At 40.7% G+C, this 17,012-nt stretch overlaps 2 protein-coding genes and 1 non-coding gene across 4 annotated transcripts; 2 read left to right on the top strand and 1 right to left on the bottom strand.

Moving 5' to 3' along the window:
- Nucleotides 1-311: 311 nt before the first annotated feature.
- hmox2b (heme oxygenase 2b) lies at nt 312-6,953 on the bottom strand. 2 transcript variants are annotated; one of them, XM_061700485.1, is made up of 6 exons: nt 6,874-6,953; nt 4,598-4,689; nt 3,742-3,859; nt 3,170-3,661; nt 2,867-2,990; nt 312-2,671 (listed from the first exon to the last, which is right to left on the bottom strand). In XM_061700485.1, the coding sequence occupies exons 2-6, from the start codon at nt 4,666-4,668 to the stop codon at nt 2,544-2,546; spliced, it is 933 nt and encodes a 310-aa protein (XP_061556469.1). In that variant the 5' UTR covers nt 4,669-4,689; nt 6,874-6,953; the 3' UTR covers nt 312-2,543. The 2 variants fall into 2 exon arrangements, with proteins under 2 accessions (XP_061556469.1, XP_061556468.1); XM_061700484.1 differs by lacking the exon at nt 6,874-6,953 and adding an exon at nt 6,420-6,470.
- Nucleotides 6,954-7,791: 838 nt separating this feature from the next.
- LOC133414824 (uncharacterized) lies at nt 7,792-14,748 on the top strand. Its single transcript, XM_061700482.1, has 9 exons — nt 7,792-7,974; nt 8,419-8,462; nt 8,790-9,300; nt 9,693-9,746; nt 9,829-9,907; nt 10,818-10,962; nt 12,002-12,094; nt 13,479-13,666; nt 14,499-14,748. The coding sequence occupies exons 1-9, from the start codon at nt 7,871-7,873 to the stop codon at nt 14,640-14,642; spliced, it is 1,362 nt and encodes a 453-aa protein (XP_061556466.1). The 5' UTR covers nt 7,792-7,870; the 3' UTR covers nt 14,643-14,748.
- trnat-agu (transfer RNA threonine (anticodon AGU)) lies at nt 8,090-8,163 on the top strand. Its single transcript has one exon. It is a non-coding gene; the product is annotated as a tRNA-Thr (tRNA).
- Nucleotides 14,749-17,012: the final 2,264 nt, after the last annotated feature.

Below are 17,012 nucleotides of genomic sequence, written 5' to 3'. Positions count from 1 at the left end.
ATATATATAGATATATATATATATATATAGATATAGATATATCTATATATATAGATAGATAGATAGATAAAATAAATCTACTTGCGGTTTGTTTTCTTACATTGTGTCTATATATCCACACACAATCCACAATACACCCCATGCAGCTCAATAAGGTAATGTTAATATAAACACCACTCTAAAACATTAAATTCACTATTATATCATTAAAAAAAGTCTATCTTCAAAAAGAACACCTTGAAAAGACTAATATGCCTTTTGTATTTAAAAAAAATACCTATTCAACTCACCTAATGAGGCCAACCGCTCCAGAAAATAAATGAACCAAAATTAAGCTATTGTAAGTCACAGTCAAGCATCAACAAAAATGGTCCCATATGTCAGTCACATGGGTTTTATTTCATTACAGACAGCAGCGTTCTCTTCTACAATCCACTGTGTACTGATTTAAGTTGTCCAGATGGTGAGAGTAGTACAAGTGTATGCAAATGTGTGAAAGCATTCCACTTGTTTTCCATTAGACTCTGTACTGTTCTGCAGTTCCCAGTGTCACACTGGTTTGCCCTCTTTTAAACATCACATGACATAAGTCTCCAAAATAACCCAACATCACTTCAATGAGTGTGGATGGGTTTGAAGAGGAACGTTAAACTGGGGTTGAAAAGTGCCCTTTTAGAACAGGAATAATATAAAATGCTGTGGGGGGGGACTGCAATTACACTGCATGTACACACAGTAGCAACAATAAAACAGTACAGTATGAATTAAAGGAACCGTGAATATTAATGAAACCCTTTTATAAGTTGGTACCTAACCTGAGGCAGTTCCGACTCAACTATAAATACTCAAATAGGCCTTCATATACTGTGGATGTGCTCTACATATACTCTATGTATAAAATAACAATCATTCATCATAATACAATAGGCTATTTCTTATGACGGTATTATTATGAATACAGGCTCCTTTGTCAGCTTAAACTATTTGTTGTTCATGTTGGGAGTCAAAATTGTGCAATCTAAAAAAAAAAAAGGCAGTTTTTTTTGTAATGCGAAAAGTCTTGCTGCATAATTCCAATGTGTTTTAACACTAGCGCATATGTGTTTATCATACGCTTGTCAAAGTGTAAATGCCGTAATTCCTCAAATAGTTGTCTCTACGCCTCGTTAGTCACGTCCACGTGTATGAACAGAATAGGTAGCTGTAGTTATGTGTTGCGGTCTTTTGCAGAGTAGATTTGGCATCTGTAAAGCTGACAATTGCAGTTTATGAGAGCGCATTTAGGGGTTACTGTCATTAATACCACCATGTGGCTTGGTATCTGTAAAGCTGATATAAATATGATCTCCAGAGCGCAACCGGAAGGCTGAGGTTCATGAGTGACGGCAAAGCACTTTTTTTTCTATTCGACAAGGCGATGGCCTGTTCTATGTAGTTGTTTGGCATCTAGATGCCTCCAGATGGCGCCAAAGCAGTATTTTCATGTTAGGACAGGGTTTAAAGCACAAAAACAGTAAATAGGTGAGTTTTTAAGCCAAAGACACACGATAGGTTCCCTACAAAAAAATCCATCAATAGGCAAATTAGCGCATACTGAACTGCAAACATACAGGGGAGTTCACTGTATTACAATACATACTATATTGTAATATATAGTACAGTGGTGCGTTGTGATATCGGTTAATTTGTTCTGTGACCGCACTCGTAACTCTAAACACTCAAATCATCTTTCCCTATTGAACTGAATGGAAATGCCATTCATTTATTTCAGCCTTCCCCCAAAACATTTTTTTTTGTTTTTAAAAGGGAAAATAGCAGAAGTACACAAACTTAATATTATAATTAACTTAATAATATTAAAATGTATTTTTTAGGAAATTTGTGGGGGGGGGGGGGGATTTTGTGCAGTTGCATAACTAAATGGCTACTATATGAGGAACTACAGTATTTAACATTGAAGGCCAGCGTGGTAATGATGAAATGTGACCAGAAGTTTTTTTGCAGCACGTCAATGCAGTTTGGACTTTGTTCACCGCAACGTCAAACAATAACAGCTAGTGAAGCTTATGTGTGAGAAATAAACCGCTATATTAGTCAAGTTTTCTTTCCTGAGTCAAACTGAGACCCTGTATGGCCAAAAACACTTCAGAAAGCTCGTCCATAACATATGCATAGTATTTTTTAGCGAGCAACTATCATTAATAATCATATTTGTATCACTTTACAGCATAAATCTGTGCTTCAAACATCTGTCACCTTATGGGAAAGTGTGAGAAAACCTGATGTGAGGACAAATGACTCATGACAGGATGGATGGATATTGCAAAGGAGGTAGAAAAAAAAAAAAAAAAAAAGGCTGATAGACAGGTGGTAGGAGGGCGGGGGGGTCAATATGGTCCTTAAAATCAACGCATTGGAATTCCAGATCCAGGTATATTTGCCGTGGTTGCACGTGGCAACTTTTCCTACACTTGGTCTCCGAGCCTGAGAAGCCTTCTTACTATGTCCCCCGTCCATCAGTGTTTTTCACCTTCTCTTGCTCCTCACATCACATACCAGGCGGCCAGGCCGGCTAAGGCGGCGAACCACGTGGCGATGAGGACCTGCCCGGTGGGGTGACGCAGAACGGCCATGGCCAGCTGGCATGCGTACGCCGTCCCACCCCTCGTTGCTAAAACCAGAGGAACACGGCAGTAAAAGCTACTTAGTATTTTCAAATGAATAAAATGCTGGTGTGCACACTAAAACGCTATTTTTTTAAATAATGATAGCTTTTCCCACTGAACATTTATTTTTTTAGTTTCATTGCACAGGTTCAAAGTGGAATTATGAAGATTTTGTGGTGGTGAAAAAAACAATCGCGTACCCATTTTGGCAGCGTAATAGGGGCATTTGCTGATGTCACCTCCCGTGTCTCCATGAATGGGCATTCCAGCTTCAGAAACCTCCTCCTGGAAGGTTTTCCCGATTTCCTCCAGCTCCTCGAAAACCTGCCAGCGTAAAACACAAAAGATGACGTCCAGTGGTGGGAAGTAACGGAGTACAAATACGTCATTAATGTACTTGAGTAGATTTTGCATGATGCCTGTGAGTATTGCAATATTGTCTGTGTACATGTGTTTATACACCGTTTATGTTCAAATATGTTATTTAAAGAGCACATTTTGACCTCCATGTTGAACTGGAAGGCCTTAATGGCCTCGTCCACCAGGCTCTTCTTGGTCTCCGCATCGAGTTCCAGCTCGTTCATGCGGCTGCGGTAAAGCTGCTTGAAGGCCTTGGCGCTGTCGATGGCGTCGAACTGGTAGAACTCCAGGCCCTCTCCCGTGGGGGGGAGCTTCAGGGCTCTCTGCGCCACCTTCTTCAGCACCTGACCCCCCGACAGGTCTCCCATGTAGCGGGTGTAGGCGTGGGGCACCAGCAACGCCGGGTCATCCCGGCCCACTTGGTGGATGCGGTCCACGTAGCGTTGGGTGGCCGGGGAGCAGCTGATCTGGCTCTTCCATTCGGGGCCGTAGAAGTATTCGAGGTCACGGCCCAGCGCCTCGTGGCGGTGCAGCTCCGACGGAAAATAAAGTGGGGCGAAATGGGGGTGGTCCTTGTTTATTTCGATTTCCTCCTCCATGGCGGTGTAGGTGAAGTACAGAGCTACGGCTCCCAGCTGTCGGGGGAAATATCAATCATATGTTTTTATCTCCATCAAGGCCATCTGTGTTGCTTTCATCTCCTCGCGTTCCTCACCTTGAAGAGCTCTTTGCGGATTCGCCCCCTGAGGAAGTCCTTTACAAATTGTGTGTTCTCAGCCTTTTCATGAACATCTTTGGTACCAGCAGCCAACATCTCAGATAAATCATCGGGCCTGGAGGGGCGAAGGGAATAATGTACTGCGGTCACTTTAATGTTGATGCAGGCATGTCCAAAGCCTTTCCACACACAGAAAAACCGAAGTGCCCACTTCACACTGAGTTTATTCTACATGGTAAAAAAACAATCCAATGTTGTACTGTCAGTCAACATTTATAAAAAAAAAAAAAAGAATTAAAAAAAGTCTTTCTAAAAATCACTATCAATGACAAAAAAAAGGTAGTGATGAATTGGTGTTAGTGTGATAGTTTCATTTGAAAAGAAAAAAAACTGTGATATCTTATAACATTCTATCCTAAATGTAAAAAATGTGTGACCTCTTGATATTTGCTTATTTTTTTGCTCAAGTCTGATATTTCCTAACAATTTTTAACAACATCAATCATGTGACGTCTTGTTGAACATCGTCTTAGTTGGTGCTTTTTCACATTAAACATTTAAAAGATCTTTAAGTTGAAACAAAATGGCATTTTATTCATGTTTTTAACTTTTTAATTTTTATTTTTGTATTCACATAATAATGTGATAATGTGTGTTAAATTTTAAAAGAATAAAACAATAGTGTGATATCATCTGTGGTTCAACATATTCTTTCATTTTCATTTTATTTTGGGAATTTAAAAATACTGTAATAAAATTAATGATTCCCTCCCCCCCGGCCCCCCCTTAAATTTCATGTACAATCTATTTTTTTCTGCTTTAAGAGACGCTGAAAATACAAGCGAAGTTTAACCTGAGGGTGTCTCCTTTCTCCTCGTTCACATGCCCTTCTCCATTGGACACGCTCTCTGTCGTTGTGGCCATTTTGTCTGACGGTTGCCACCCCTAGAAATTTTCATAGACATGCAAAAATGTTAACACATTGACACACAAATTCGAGTGGAAAAGCCCAAAAAGTGGTACAGTAAAAACCCGGCCAACATTAAGTGAAGAAAGACACCACAAAAAAAAAAGTGAAGAACTATGATAACCATAGAAGTGGAAATGAACTTACTGTGACATCGGAAAGGGTCTAGTTGATCACTACAATATAAGCAATATAATTCCGTCCATATCAATAAAATTAAAGGGAACATGTTTGTATGGAATGCTCCCGCCATGACCATTGATAGCTTTGTAAAGGGAGAATTTGTGATTCAGCTCCTGTATTGTGTGCCTAACGTAGTGTCCGGCGTTATATGGCGTTCAATGGTACGAGCACGTGAACGTTTGTAATGAGTCATCACTTTGACTTGGACTGTGTGACGCTCGCACACACATTGAGACCGAACAAAAACGAGGAAATAACAGCAGGCTCCACTGCACTGAGCTCGCCGTTGCCTTCTATTAAAGGAGAAATACGATAGACTTTTTCCGTAGAAAACCTTGTTTAACATAAAATTGTGCAGATCCTCGGAATTTCAGCCTCTCAACAGTAAATGTTAATGATTATATTTATTATTATAATACTAAAGCAGTAAATACTGAATTATATTTATCATAATTATGAAGTAGACTGATTATCCTTGTGTTTCATCAAAATAAGACATTTGCGAACATCTTTTCCTTTGCAAAACAATGATCAACATTTTCACTAAATCATAATGCTTGTGCATTTTCGGCACTGTCAATTTCAAATGATGTCCTCTTTTAGAATAAAGGGATGAGATTTGTTTTAATCTGATTCATCATTTAATAAGAAAATAATCAACAGATTAATCAACAACTAAAATAATCGTTTGTTGCAGCACTGGTGATATTGCAGGGCAGTATCTGAAGTTGCACATTCAGATTTTGTATTTTATCTATTTGGCATTCATGCACAAATTAAAAAATAATAATAATCTGAAATTAATCAGCAGCAGTTACGCAGTACTTTGACATTTTTTTTTCCACAAAGTAATGACTCTTATTTAACTATTATTAGGACTACATTTTACACTTACTGGAGTACATATTTCGGCTACTCTACCCAACTTTGATTTCAAGCATTTAAAAGTCCAAATTTACCAAAAGTGCCAGAGGAGATATATTCAGATCAGGATAAAAGGGGAGCTGTTGTGGCCCCACTGTGCTGTTGATGACGATGTAGGGAAAGAAAGTGACCGTCTGCCACAAGATTCAACTACTTTCAAAGGCGACTCTGTAGGGATGACCAAGTAGCGGAAGATTGAAATCTGATACAACCAGGCCAGGTTTAGTACAGAAGGTCTATTGAATACTGGCAAACAAAAAGCAGCAAGACAAAGGCCTTGTGCCATTTAACGTAGATTCTAGGTCTCATAGCTACAATTTAGTCAGCTCTTGTTAAGAGACACTTAAAGCCCTCGTCTAAATACGACTGAGATATTGCTCCACTATTTGGACAACATAGCCATCAAACGTCATTTTGACAACAACAACAAAAGCTAATTTTGCTTGCTAGCATTACACAAGCTAATACCTAGCAAGCTCTCCGACAGGTTCCGCAAGAAGGTGGTCGACAAATTTATGACCAAAAGCACATTTTGAGGCTTTTTTATTGCCTTTTAGAATTCAGATTTAAACGCCATAATGGTGTATAACGCCGTACTAACCTTCACTCCAGCCACTACGCGTCGCTCGGGTGAACTAAAGTCAAGCTTGACGTCTACTGCGCATGCCAGGAAGTGTTGAGGCGCCCGTTTCCAAACCTCTTTGTAAAATCAAAAGCGTCAAAATACTCGGAAAGAAATGCAGTAGAAGGTTAATGTAAATACCACAAGCGCTGTTATATGACCAAGCAAAAACAATGACATGTACGCTTATTACATATTCGTCATGTTTTAAGTGGAACACTGTCGTGTTTTTCAACATTTATTAGGCCGAGGCATAGATAGATAATTTTACATTCAACAAATCACGGCACACCACCAACCAAAAAAGGTCACAAGAAGTATTCACTGAATAGTTAAGCAATGATGGATACACAAGATATTTGTAGCTTCTGCCACCTAATGAAGGGTTTCAGACAGTTTAGCACTTAACAAAAACACTATATAGATTACTCACTATAATACTAGAGTAGTTGGCTCCAGCAGTTCCTGTCCCTCACCTAATATGTTCCGTGTTGGAACTTGGCGTATATGTACTGTTACACTCCAAGTCATAACGTTTCTGACACATACCCGCAAAAATAATGTTGTTGTTTTTTTGTCTTTTTTAATAAAAGGCAAGTCTGACCTGGGGCGCACATTAAATTTTTCACTGGACAAGGCCCGAATTTATATGCAAGTCGTATTATGCCGTAATCTCACTAACCATACGATAACGCAGTAGTAAAGTCATAATTACAGTAAATATTTGTAATTTAAAAACAAAAACAAACATTTAGGCTGTAAATGTAAAACGTTATTCTTTTGCCCCTACGCAAACTAGTTCGTTGTACGCTGTTCTTATCTGCGTATGGGAAAGGTGTGACAGACGAAGAAGGGAATATTATGTGTATATGGGAATATTAGAGCCCATCATTAATATAGCAGATGGCTGCTTTGACAGATTAGTACGTTGGCAGGAAGCGGGGAAGATGATTAAGGATCTTATTCCTTTGTTTCAGAGAGGCCAGCCAGCTGTTGTATTTACAATAAATTGCTTTCGGAAGTATTTCTATGAAGTTCAAGAAGAACTAAAACTGTTCACGAACTCATTGATACCATTCAAGCGTTGCGATGGCACTTCTCGCGAGAGTTGACACCCGACGATGGAAACAAGTCACTGATTCGTTTATGTGTTGTTATTCTTAGTGAATAAAAGTAATTTACATGTAGTTAAACGCTCTATACGTTTGTCCACTAGCGTTTTGAGAATTGTCGTCAGTGACAGTACGGTCTTTTAAAGTTTTTGTGACTTTTACTTCCGTAAACGTCATATGGGACGTATTGGCTTGCACTCGACATTTTTTTTTTTTTTTAAATGAATAAAACCGCCGAAGACACGTGTCGACACTTTCAATCCACCAGTCCTGCTTTTAATGTTATTTTTAAGTTAACAGCGGTCAAATAAGTAAAATATGTCGCTGCTTACCGCCGTCGAGACAGCCATCAAGTCGTGCAAAGAAGAACGGGTGAGGGTGAATGGACGCATTCACTTCTACAGAGAACTACTACAAAGCCTGTAAGTACGCCATTTTTGCTCTTGTAGGTAAGGTCATCATTTTGTATTTATCATATTATATTATTAGGGTGTACCTAACGTTTAAATTCCATAATTATCGCATGCGTTGGCACCTGGCGCTGTGGCTTAGTTGGTTAAAGCGCCTGTCTAGTAAACAGGAGATCCTGGGTTCGAATCCCAGCAGTGCCTTTTCGATGTGGTACTGTAATATTTATTTTCATTGCTATATACATCATACATTGTAGTCAGACTGATTTTATTGATATTGTCAAACATCAACTACAATATTTCACAGTATTAATAAAAATTAGAATTCTAGAAAAACAATATTAAATTACTGTCATCATAGTTTGAATCTTTTAAAAGTATTAAGTCAAGTAAATTTGCTTGGCTTATACAACTGTAGTTACGTATAATGAGATCCATTCTGTCTTTTCCCCACAGGGCAGCTCCTGATGAACCAGAAACAACAAATGATGCTCCGACCGGTAATTTTCTTATTAATGTAGCGTTAAAAAAAAAAAAACATGAATAGAAGGTGAAATACAACAATTCTGGTCAAACGCCAAATCGCAACTTCTCCCACAGGAATCAAATGGTTGGTTGGTAGGTAGTTAAGTCAGAGGTTGTACTTTATGAAGCCCGTTAGGGGAATTATATCATCATCTGAACCTTGTAATTCCAATCACCTAACGGTACCCTCTGCTATTTATTTCCCCGAGGGTAAAATAAGGTGTTTTATTTGTGTACCTAGCATACTACATGTATACTCTTTCTGGATACATTGTTAAATTAATGTTTGTGTGTCTGTTCAGACACAGCAACATCAAACCCAGTGGAAATGGCAGAAATGAAACTGCTTGAACAAGCGTTACAAAAAGCCCTTTATGTGCGCACTGGCACAAGGCTTTCTAGTCAAGTCCCCGAGGGAAACAAACCCACTCAGCTTCGAAAGGACCTCGGTGCCATACCCAAACAGGCTACTTCAAAAGCCTCGTCTGCTTTCCAAGGAAATCAGACGGCCAGCAGATCGACACTCAAGTCTGCCGGCAGTGACAAAAAAGTGCCCAAAAAGCCTGGAACATCATTGAAATCCTCAGCCACCTGCGGTCCTGGAAAGTGTAAAAGCACCGTTGGTAAATATGTGAACACGACCGATCTGAGGAGCACGCATCGTCAGGCTTCAAAAAGTGTCCAGCACACTGCCTCGGTGAGCACAAATGCTAGAAGCAGCTCGCCGCATGGTGAGGACCTGACCAGAGTTCCAGCTGCAGCATCACCTCACACAGGAGACACAGCAGATGACACTCTGACTCAACCAAGGAGGTATACAGTATGTAGACTAATAGTAACATTGCTTTATTTTATACAGTGAACGCCCTTTGATCGGGATACATTCCATACCCACCTGCAATAGCTGAAAATCTTCCATTGAGACCATATAAAACAACTTTCTAACAGTTTTCTCCCTCCCACAAGCTGTAACGTGTGTAAATGTATTTGAACAAGCCCAGAAATCGCAAGCATAAAATGCATCGAAAATACGAAGCGTGTTGTATCTGTGTACATGCGTGTGGCTTCAAGCTAGGGTGGTGTGTGACGTTGGCGAGTCTGCATTTGAGAGTGCGTGTGTGTGTGTATATATGAGCACAGCTAGTTATCTTCGCATGTGTGTTTATTTTCTTATCATGTGCGTTTATTTTTATGTCTCCTGTCAGACTACAGAGTGAGCAGAGAGCACAGTGGATCTCTCTCAGGCTCAAGCAAAACAGGTGGGGGAAAATCTCTTCGTTTGTCCGACTATTACGTAGCTCGTTTTTCACTTTCTTGTTTCGCCGTTTCCTTCCTCGACAGAATGTGGGACAAAGCGATGGCCGCTCAAAGGAAACCTGCGCCCGGGAGGAGTCGCTTCATGGAGAGAATGAGAGCAACGGTATATCCTTCCTCTTTTCTACTCACGCCTGTTAAACTGTGCTGGGAAAATCCTCATGCACATTTTCCCCCTGCTGTGTGTCACGGCTATATAGGAAATGTATCAAAAATTCTGCCTTTACAAAGGTAATAATACTCATTTTTGATTAACTTGAATAAACAATGAAACCACAAGTTTGCATTTGCATTTGCAAATCACATTTTTTTTTTTTGTCCAAGACTGTTGTCCTTTTGAATTTAGTTGAAAATCCTCACAATGATTATGTCGATGACGATTACATTTAATAATAATAATAATAATAATATCTTTATGTACTGCCTTTCACGGGAGCCAAGGAAGCTTGAGAAAAATGAGAGTACCTGTATCACTGAGTCAAAAACAAATGGCTGATAAAATTACACTTGCACATAAAACTATTCATACGCCCACTGTAAATTGAAACAAACAAAACCGGAAGAATTTAAATAAGCATATAAACAATATAAACATATATGCTTGTATATAAACAAGCATATATTACAAATGGTCATTATTTAATAAAAGTGCCCATGTTTTGAAAGTTAGTACATTTTGCAACTACATGTAATTTACAACACTCGTCGATTCGTTTTGACTAAATGATGGATTTGAAATTTGAATGTTTAAAACTCTAAAATGAGTTTAGTTGAAAAATGTCAATAAATTATTTCATTTTAAAATTCGCTCCAAGCAAAAAAAAATATACAGTATAGTCTTTCATATCTTTGGAGAATGGTAGCTGGGCAACACTGGACTACTAGTTAGCAGTGGCACGTCTGCCTCACAAATGTTTCTGAAGGTGCACCGAGCGAAATGGATCGATACACTTAAGTGCTTGAGCTGTGCGGACGTTACTATATTTATCCATGGCTTGTCAATGTGACATTTACAGTTTCCTAAGGACTGGCCACGTGGAAGCCCGGAGCAGATCGGAAGTCTGGTTGGCAGACTAACTCGCCGGGCTGATGAACTGGCCCAGCAGTGCCAGACAATGGACCTTCTGGATCAGCAAACCCCAGAGCAGGGCGCGGAACCGGGTAAAATCCTCAGCACAACACATCACGAGTGAATCAGAAAAACAACTCAATCTGTTGAGTGACGCTCACACCAAAACTTTTTTTTTAACGGCTTTTCGATTTTAAGTAATATTTTAACTATCCTTAACTGTCATACAACTGTAAAGAGAGGTGAAACGTGCAATAAGACTAAAATATACTCAAAATACTCACCCTTTAAAGACACCTGTAATTGGTATTGCTGGACTAATTGCATTCGTGTCAGCTTGGTTAAATGTGTCGATACATGCAACTGATTTGAAATTTGAAATAAGTTGTCTCGATCATATTGCACTGAGCAGGTAGAGTCTTTCTTGTGTCATGGTAACATCCATTTCTGGTTCTGCGGGTCATCACACTTCATCATCATCCACCTCTATGCCATCATTGAAACAGCTCTGGTGATGTCACAAGAAAAAAGCAAAACCCAAGTTTCCATGCTTCCTGCGCTGGAGTGTCATGATTGGCTGAACGCAAGCTTCCCGGAAAAATGAAAAACGTTATCATATTTTTAGGAGTTTTAGTTTGGAGTAAGCCTGAGTGATTAACATATTTTATCAAGTCATTAGAGTGTCTTGCTCAGGATGTGTGTTTTTGTTTTTATTTAAATAGCTTTTTCCATAGTGTAGTGGTATCATCCACTATATCACACAGCCCTACAATGTACCCTCCACTGTATATTTCTAAGGCTCAGAGCTTTCAATGTGTCATCCTGCCATTTCATTTTTTCATTAACCTTGACAGAGGAGTCGAGCATGAGAAGGCGAGGAACTTACTACATTTTGAATTCGATCCAGGCATTTTTATTTTTGCTTTGACCTTGACAGATGCCTGAGAACTGGCAGGAAGCGGTTGCTGAGAAATGTACACTATTGCGCATCTCCTCTGCCCTTTTTTTTTTTTTTTTTTGTACAACTGCAAGCGATGACAGCTTAAAAGCACATTTCCATTTAACAACTAACATTTCCTCTGTCATAATGTTCCAATTCAAATTAGTTTTTTTTTTTTTTAATCACTACAGGGATGAAAGAAAACAGGTGTTCCTGTCTAACGCCTGAGAGATTGCAAATAACAGCAGTGGAGCTCCAGAGAGTTGCAGAGCGAGCAAAACAAGGTAGAAGTATGTTTCTATGCTAATTACATGTTCAACGGAACCAACACTGTGTTCTCGTATTTATTCCGCAATAGGCGTTCTCTTTGTGTGTTGATTCACATGTACCGTAGCTACAATATGTAACACAATAGAAGTCCTGTTACCGCTTACAAAATTGATCACAATAGTGCTGATTGCTCCGAGATTGTCCATTCACACCTGTTTTGTTTGCCGTGCATGGATTCATTGCAGCACGATTGTACCTGTTAAGCTCCCAGCTGTTTCCCGCTCCCGTGATTGTTTTTTGTTTTCCTGATGGCTTTGCCTTTTTTTTTTTCATGTGCACAGTTTTCAACGTCAACCTCACAAATGGGATTGTAAGAATTATACACCGTCATCGTTACCCACTTTCTACATGTCACTTATTTTAATCAGAATATTCATGCATTAGTTAGTCACTGTGGCACTAAAACAAAGTCCCAAATTAGTTTTAATACATTTTTTTTTTTAATTCACAGGGCACTATTATAAGTGCAATGAAAAAAATTGGCTTATGCAAGTCATCCGACTGTCACTTTAGACCGCAGCAATTCTCACAAGACCTACATTCAAGAATGATTGAGTCTTTTTATTCAGTCACTTTTATTCCAAAAGAAGGACCAACCTCAACAAGAGATGTTAAGAACTTGAGAGAAATTATGACCTCGCTTACTACCCCTGGGCTGTCCTGTCCATGTACTATTAGCTACTAGTGCGTCCCTTCCTCAAATGGTCTATTACTGGCTTACTAGTTCACTTTTACTGTAGACTAAAACAAGCTTCTACTGTTGTTGTCATATACAGTACTGTTTTTGATGTTATTGTTTTCTTTTATTTTTATTTGCTCTGTTATTGTTTCTTTTTGTCTATCCCCTCTCAAACCTCATTCTGTCCGACTGCATTTCCAATGAATATCCATTTCACCTGTGACCCTAATTAGGAATAATTTGGATAGATGATAGTGCTTCCGTATAGTCGCTGTAGCTCGAAAATAGAGGAACCTTTCACAGCCTAGCTACCAAGTCACGGTTGAAAAAACACGGGAAGGCGGTATAATGTCAATTTTCCCCATTCACATTCCAGAACCAAATTGAGAACAACTCACTCACAGACACATTTTAAGTGATAGGCAGGTAAAATATTTACAAGGTTGTGTTATTTCACACTTGATAGATGGTCAGGCACTGCAGAGACCCAACTATTTGTATACAAACAATAAAAAAAAAAGATTTTCCAGAATATGTCCCCTTCAAAAGCGTTGGGCGCTGCCGTGGTTGGTCAGGGGCCCGGCTATTTCAAACGGAGGCAGCAAACGTTTTCGGGCTACGGTTGCTCACGCTCTAAAAATAGCCGTCTTTTCCTTCAGAGTGGGAAGCATGGGATCGATGGAGGCCGGAGGGAGGTTGTCTTTACGCCGCCGGGCCAGCGGAAGATGAGGCAATCGCACGTCTTCTGCCCGTGACTATCACTTACACCTCGGAGGCTGAGCTGCGGCAGCTGGAGGCAATCAGGACGAGACTTGCTCTGCTGCGGCAGGAGATTTACCTCCAGCAGGTGAGCGTTGTGCACTGCACTCATTCATAATTTCATTCATAATAACTAGAATGAGCTGAACAGTTTCAAGTCGGAAGGGATTGAACCAGTCCAGAAATGTGGATATATAAATATTTTAATTATTGTCATTTACTTGGGAATATTGTGATGTGGAGTAATGAAAAATGTGGGAATTTGGGGAATCTAAAAAATAGTTCCCAATTGGGATGCACTGATACCACTTTTTTTCTTTACACAGAGTAGTAAAAGTACAAGTTCTTACATTTGAGTACTCGTCTATACTGAGTACTGATACTTAATAAAATGTCTTGCAATTGTGATGCCATTTTATTTGAACCAAATATTGTTTTACTCAAATATAACACTTTTTTAGAGTACCAACTTGGCATTACTGACATTTTATCTTCCAACCGCATGTTTTTCAGTCTTGCCACACAATACACTAAAATGGAGCCTGTAACACAAGGCATTTCAGTTATATGGTGTCTCAGTCTGAACAATAGGGGGCACTACGTAAAAGGAGTACATAGATAAGAGACAAACAGGAACGTAGAGTTTAAGCGGGCAGCGGGGCTCGAAACTCGGTGCTTGCTAGACGGCCTCCATCGCCGCCCAACCAGAGCATAATTGGCCGTCGGATAAAAGTTGTCACATGTGATTACCTTCAACTATATCCACATAACCGATAGGGCTCCTTCATGCAAGGTACACTGTGTGTCAGGCTGGTGATGTGGCACTGGTGTGTAGTATCGGTCAATTTCATATATTATTGGTGCGTCCCTAGTTCCGAAGATGTCATCTATGGGCTGAAGTTTCCTTCTCCTCGTGACAGGCTCTGCTGGACGCTCTGTCCCCTCAGCTGGCCTCCATCGTCCCCTCGTGTCCCGACCGAAGTGTGTTGAGAGACGTGTACTCCCTACTGGGTGAAGGAGGTCAACGTTTCCCCGCCATCATCCTGGACTCTGAGCCAGAGTAAATGATTGCCCCTTTTTTCAAGGTCATGATAAAGTTCTTCTTTACGTAAAGTTCCAAATTAGTTGAGAACCTTTCATTGTATTGCGTGATGGAATGAAAACAATTGTATGTCTGAAAATAAAAAGAATAAAAGCGAATGTCTTTATTTGTAGTGTACAGCCATCCATTTTATACAATGCTTATCCTAGTCGCCGACTGCGGGCAGAAGGTGATCTCCACTCTGAAAAATCACAGGGCACCAACAGAGAGGGACAACCATTCGCATTAAGTGGGAACTGGACCGATGCAGGCGGCACGGTGGGAGACTGGTTAGAACGTCTGCCTCACAGTTCTGAGGACTGTGGTTCAATCCCCGGCCCCGCCTGTGTGGTGTTTGCATGTTCTCCACCTGTGGGTTTTCTCCGGGCACATTTTCTATATTGCTTGGCGGGTGAGCTGGAGCCTATCCCAGCGAGAGGTGGGGTACACCCTGGACTGGTGGCTCATATAGCTAAACAAGCATTCACACATTTTCACATCTGAAAATTCAACGAGCTCAACATGAATATATTTGGAATATGGTTGAACCTGAAGAAAAAGCACAAGGTGGTCATGCAAACTGTACACAGGAGGCCCTGAGCTGGGATTCAAACCCAGAAACTCTCAGCTGTGGGGCTGATGTGCTAACCACTCCTCCACAGTTGGCGCAGTCAAGACAAAATGTTTTGAATTAGTGAATAGCCATTAAGTTGTCAGTTTGATATTTATGCCATGGCGACAGGCCGCGCATTGTACGAGAGGGACGTAAGCGATGCCACAAATACCGATCCGAAAGTAATTCACCATCTGTGATGCAAAGAAACTCAGCAATTGGGTTTTATTTTCTCACCAAATGTGATGCGAGGGGAGTATGTTGGAAGCCTCGGGGGAGGCCTTAAGGGCTCGTGCCTGCTGATGACATGTGCCCGGTTTCGGCCTTGCCAGATGGGGCGACAGGTGGCTTGGAGTTCACGCAGCAGGACGTGGGTGCTCGAGGCCTGCTGAACACACCAAGCCTGAGATGGTAACACATGGGGAGCTGCTTGGCCGTATGCTCCGATCTGGAAATGCCAACATTCCACGTGAGGGGCTAGAAAAAGATCAAGTTCAAATAGTCTGTTAAGTGAGTCTTAATCGAATCCCTCAAAAAGCGGTCACGCAGGCTTGAAAAGAAAAAGTCAGACCTCTCCTCCAGGATCAGAATTGTCAGATAGCAGCCAAGCGATGTGTTTCTACCGTGCCGACGGGGCCGCCCATGCAGTCGAGGAAGCATCCTCGACCGGATCGTAGAAAACTCCGGCACGCGGGTCCCGTGGGAGTGGCGCCTACGCAACGCAGCCTTCGCTAGCGCGGCTCTCCCACTACCACACACCGAGCAAGTCAAGAACCACGCTCATACTGTATATCACTGGTGTCGGGCGGCTTCCTCGCATCTCCAAAACCATTACTTTTCAGGAACCCCCCCAAAAAACGTATGTCTTTCAGTCAGAAAACTTGAACTCAACTGTACGGTATTATGTATAAACACACATGAACAACATTTGCACCGTCATATAACCTGCAGTCCCTTAAGCGGCTTGAACCTGATCTGTCGTCGTGTAAAATGAGCGTGAGTGGCTCGCCTCTTCTGCAGAATACTCTTCGTCACCATATCTCTGTAACGTCTCCAGCGTAATGGATCTCTTGTCCAGCTGTTAAAATTGTTTTAAAAAAACCATTAGATGGTTTTATTTGTGTGTGTGTGTGTGTGTGTGTGTTCGTGCGCGTTCGCATTTAGTGTTAATTGTTAGCCCGTGTGGCTGTGGTGTTTTCCATTGTAAGCTTGATGGGGGCAATGTGGCTGTTTCAAATACACGTGTAATTCTCCGTTTCGTGGTTAGTTTGACAGTAAATTCCAACTGGTAGTAGCAATCAACAGCTCGACATCTCTTTTCTGAAGAGTATTTACGAATGATATCAGCCAAATTCCCGCTTGATGTGAAGCGAAGTGGAGCCGCCAGCCGCCATACAACACTCGTATCTCAAGTTTGGGCTCGCAGGTCAAAGCAAAAACCCCGTCGATCAACAGCTTGTATCTCGAAAAAACTCCTTAGCACACTAATTGCTGAAGCTTTATAGGTGTAATTATTTCCTATTTTAACTTAGTAACAAATGTTTAAAATAATGTTGCCTCTACCAGTAACAGTTGGAGCCTGGACCAGATTTTTTCCACATTCATGATTTACTTTGGGAGTACAGAGGTCTTCGGTTTCCAACAGGCCTTTCACGTGACATTTTAAGGTTGCGCAACAATCCGTAATAAATATGTCGTCATGCTACACAAGAAGACACGCTCAATGATTGCTGTACTTAC

The sequence above is a fragment of the Phycodurus eques genome, chromosome 16 (genome assembly GCF_024500275.1).
Source record: "Phycodurus eques isolate BA_2022a chromosome 16, UOR_Pequ_1.1, whole genome shotgun sequence".
Lineage (NCBI taxonomy): Eukaryota > Metazoa > Chordata > Actinopteri > Syngnathiformes > Syngnathidae > Phycodurus > Phycodurus eques.
This window is presented reverse-complemented; position numbering and strand designations above follow the sequence as displayed.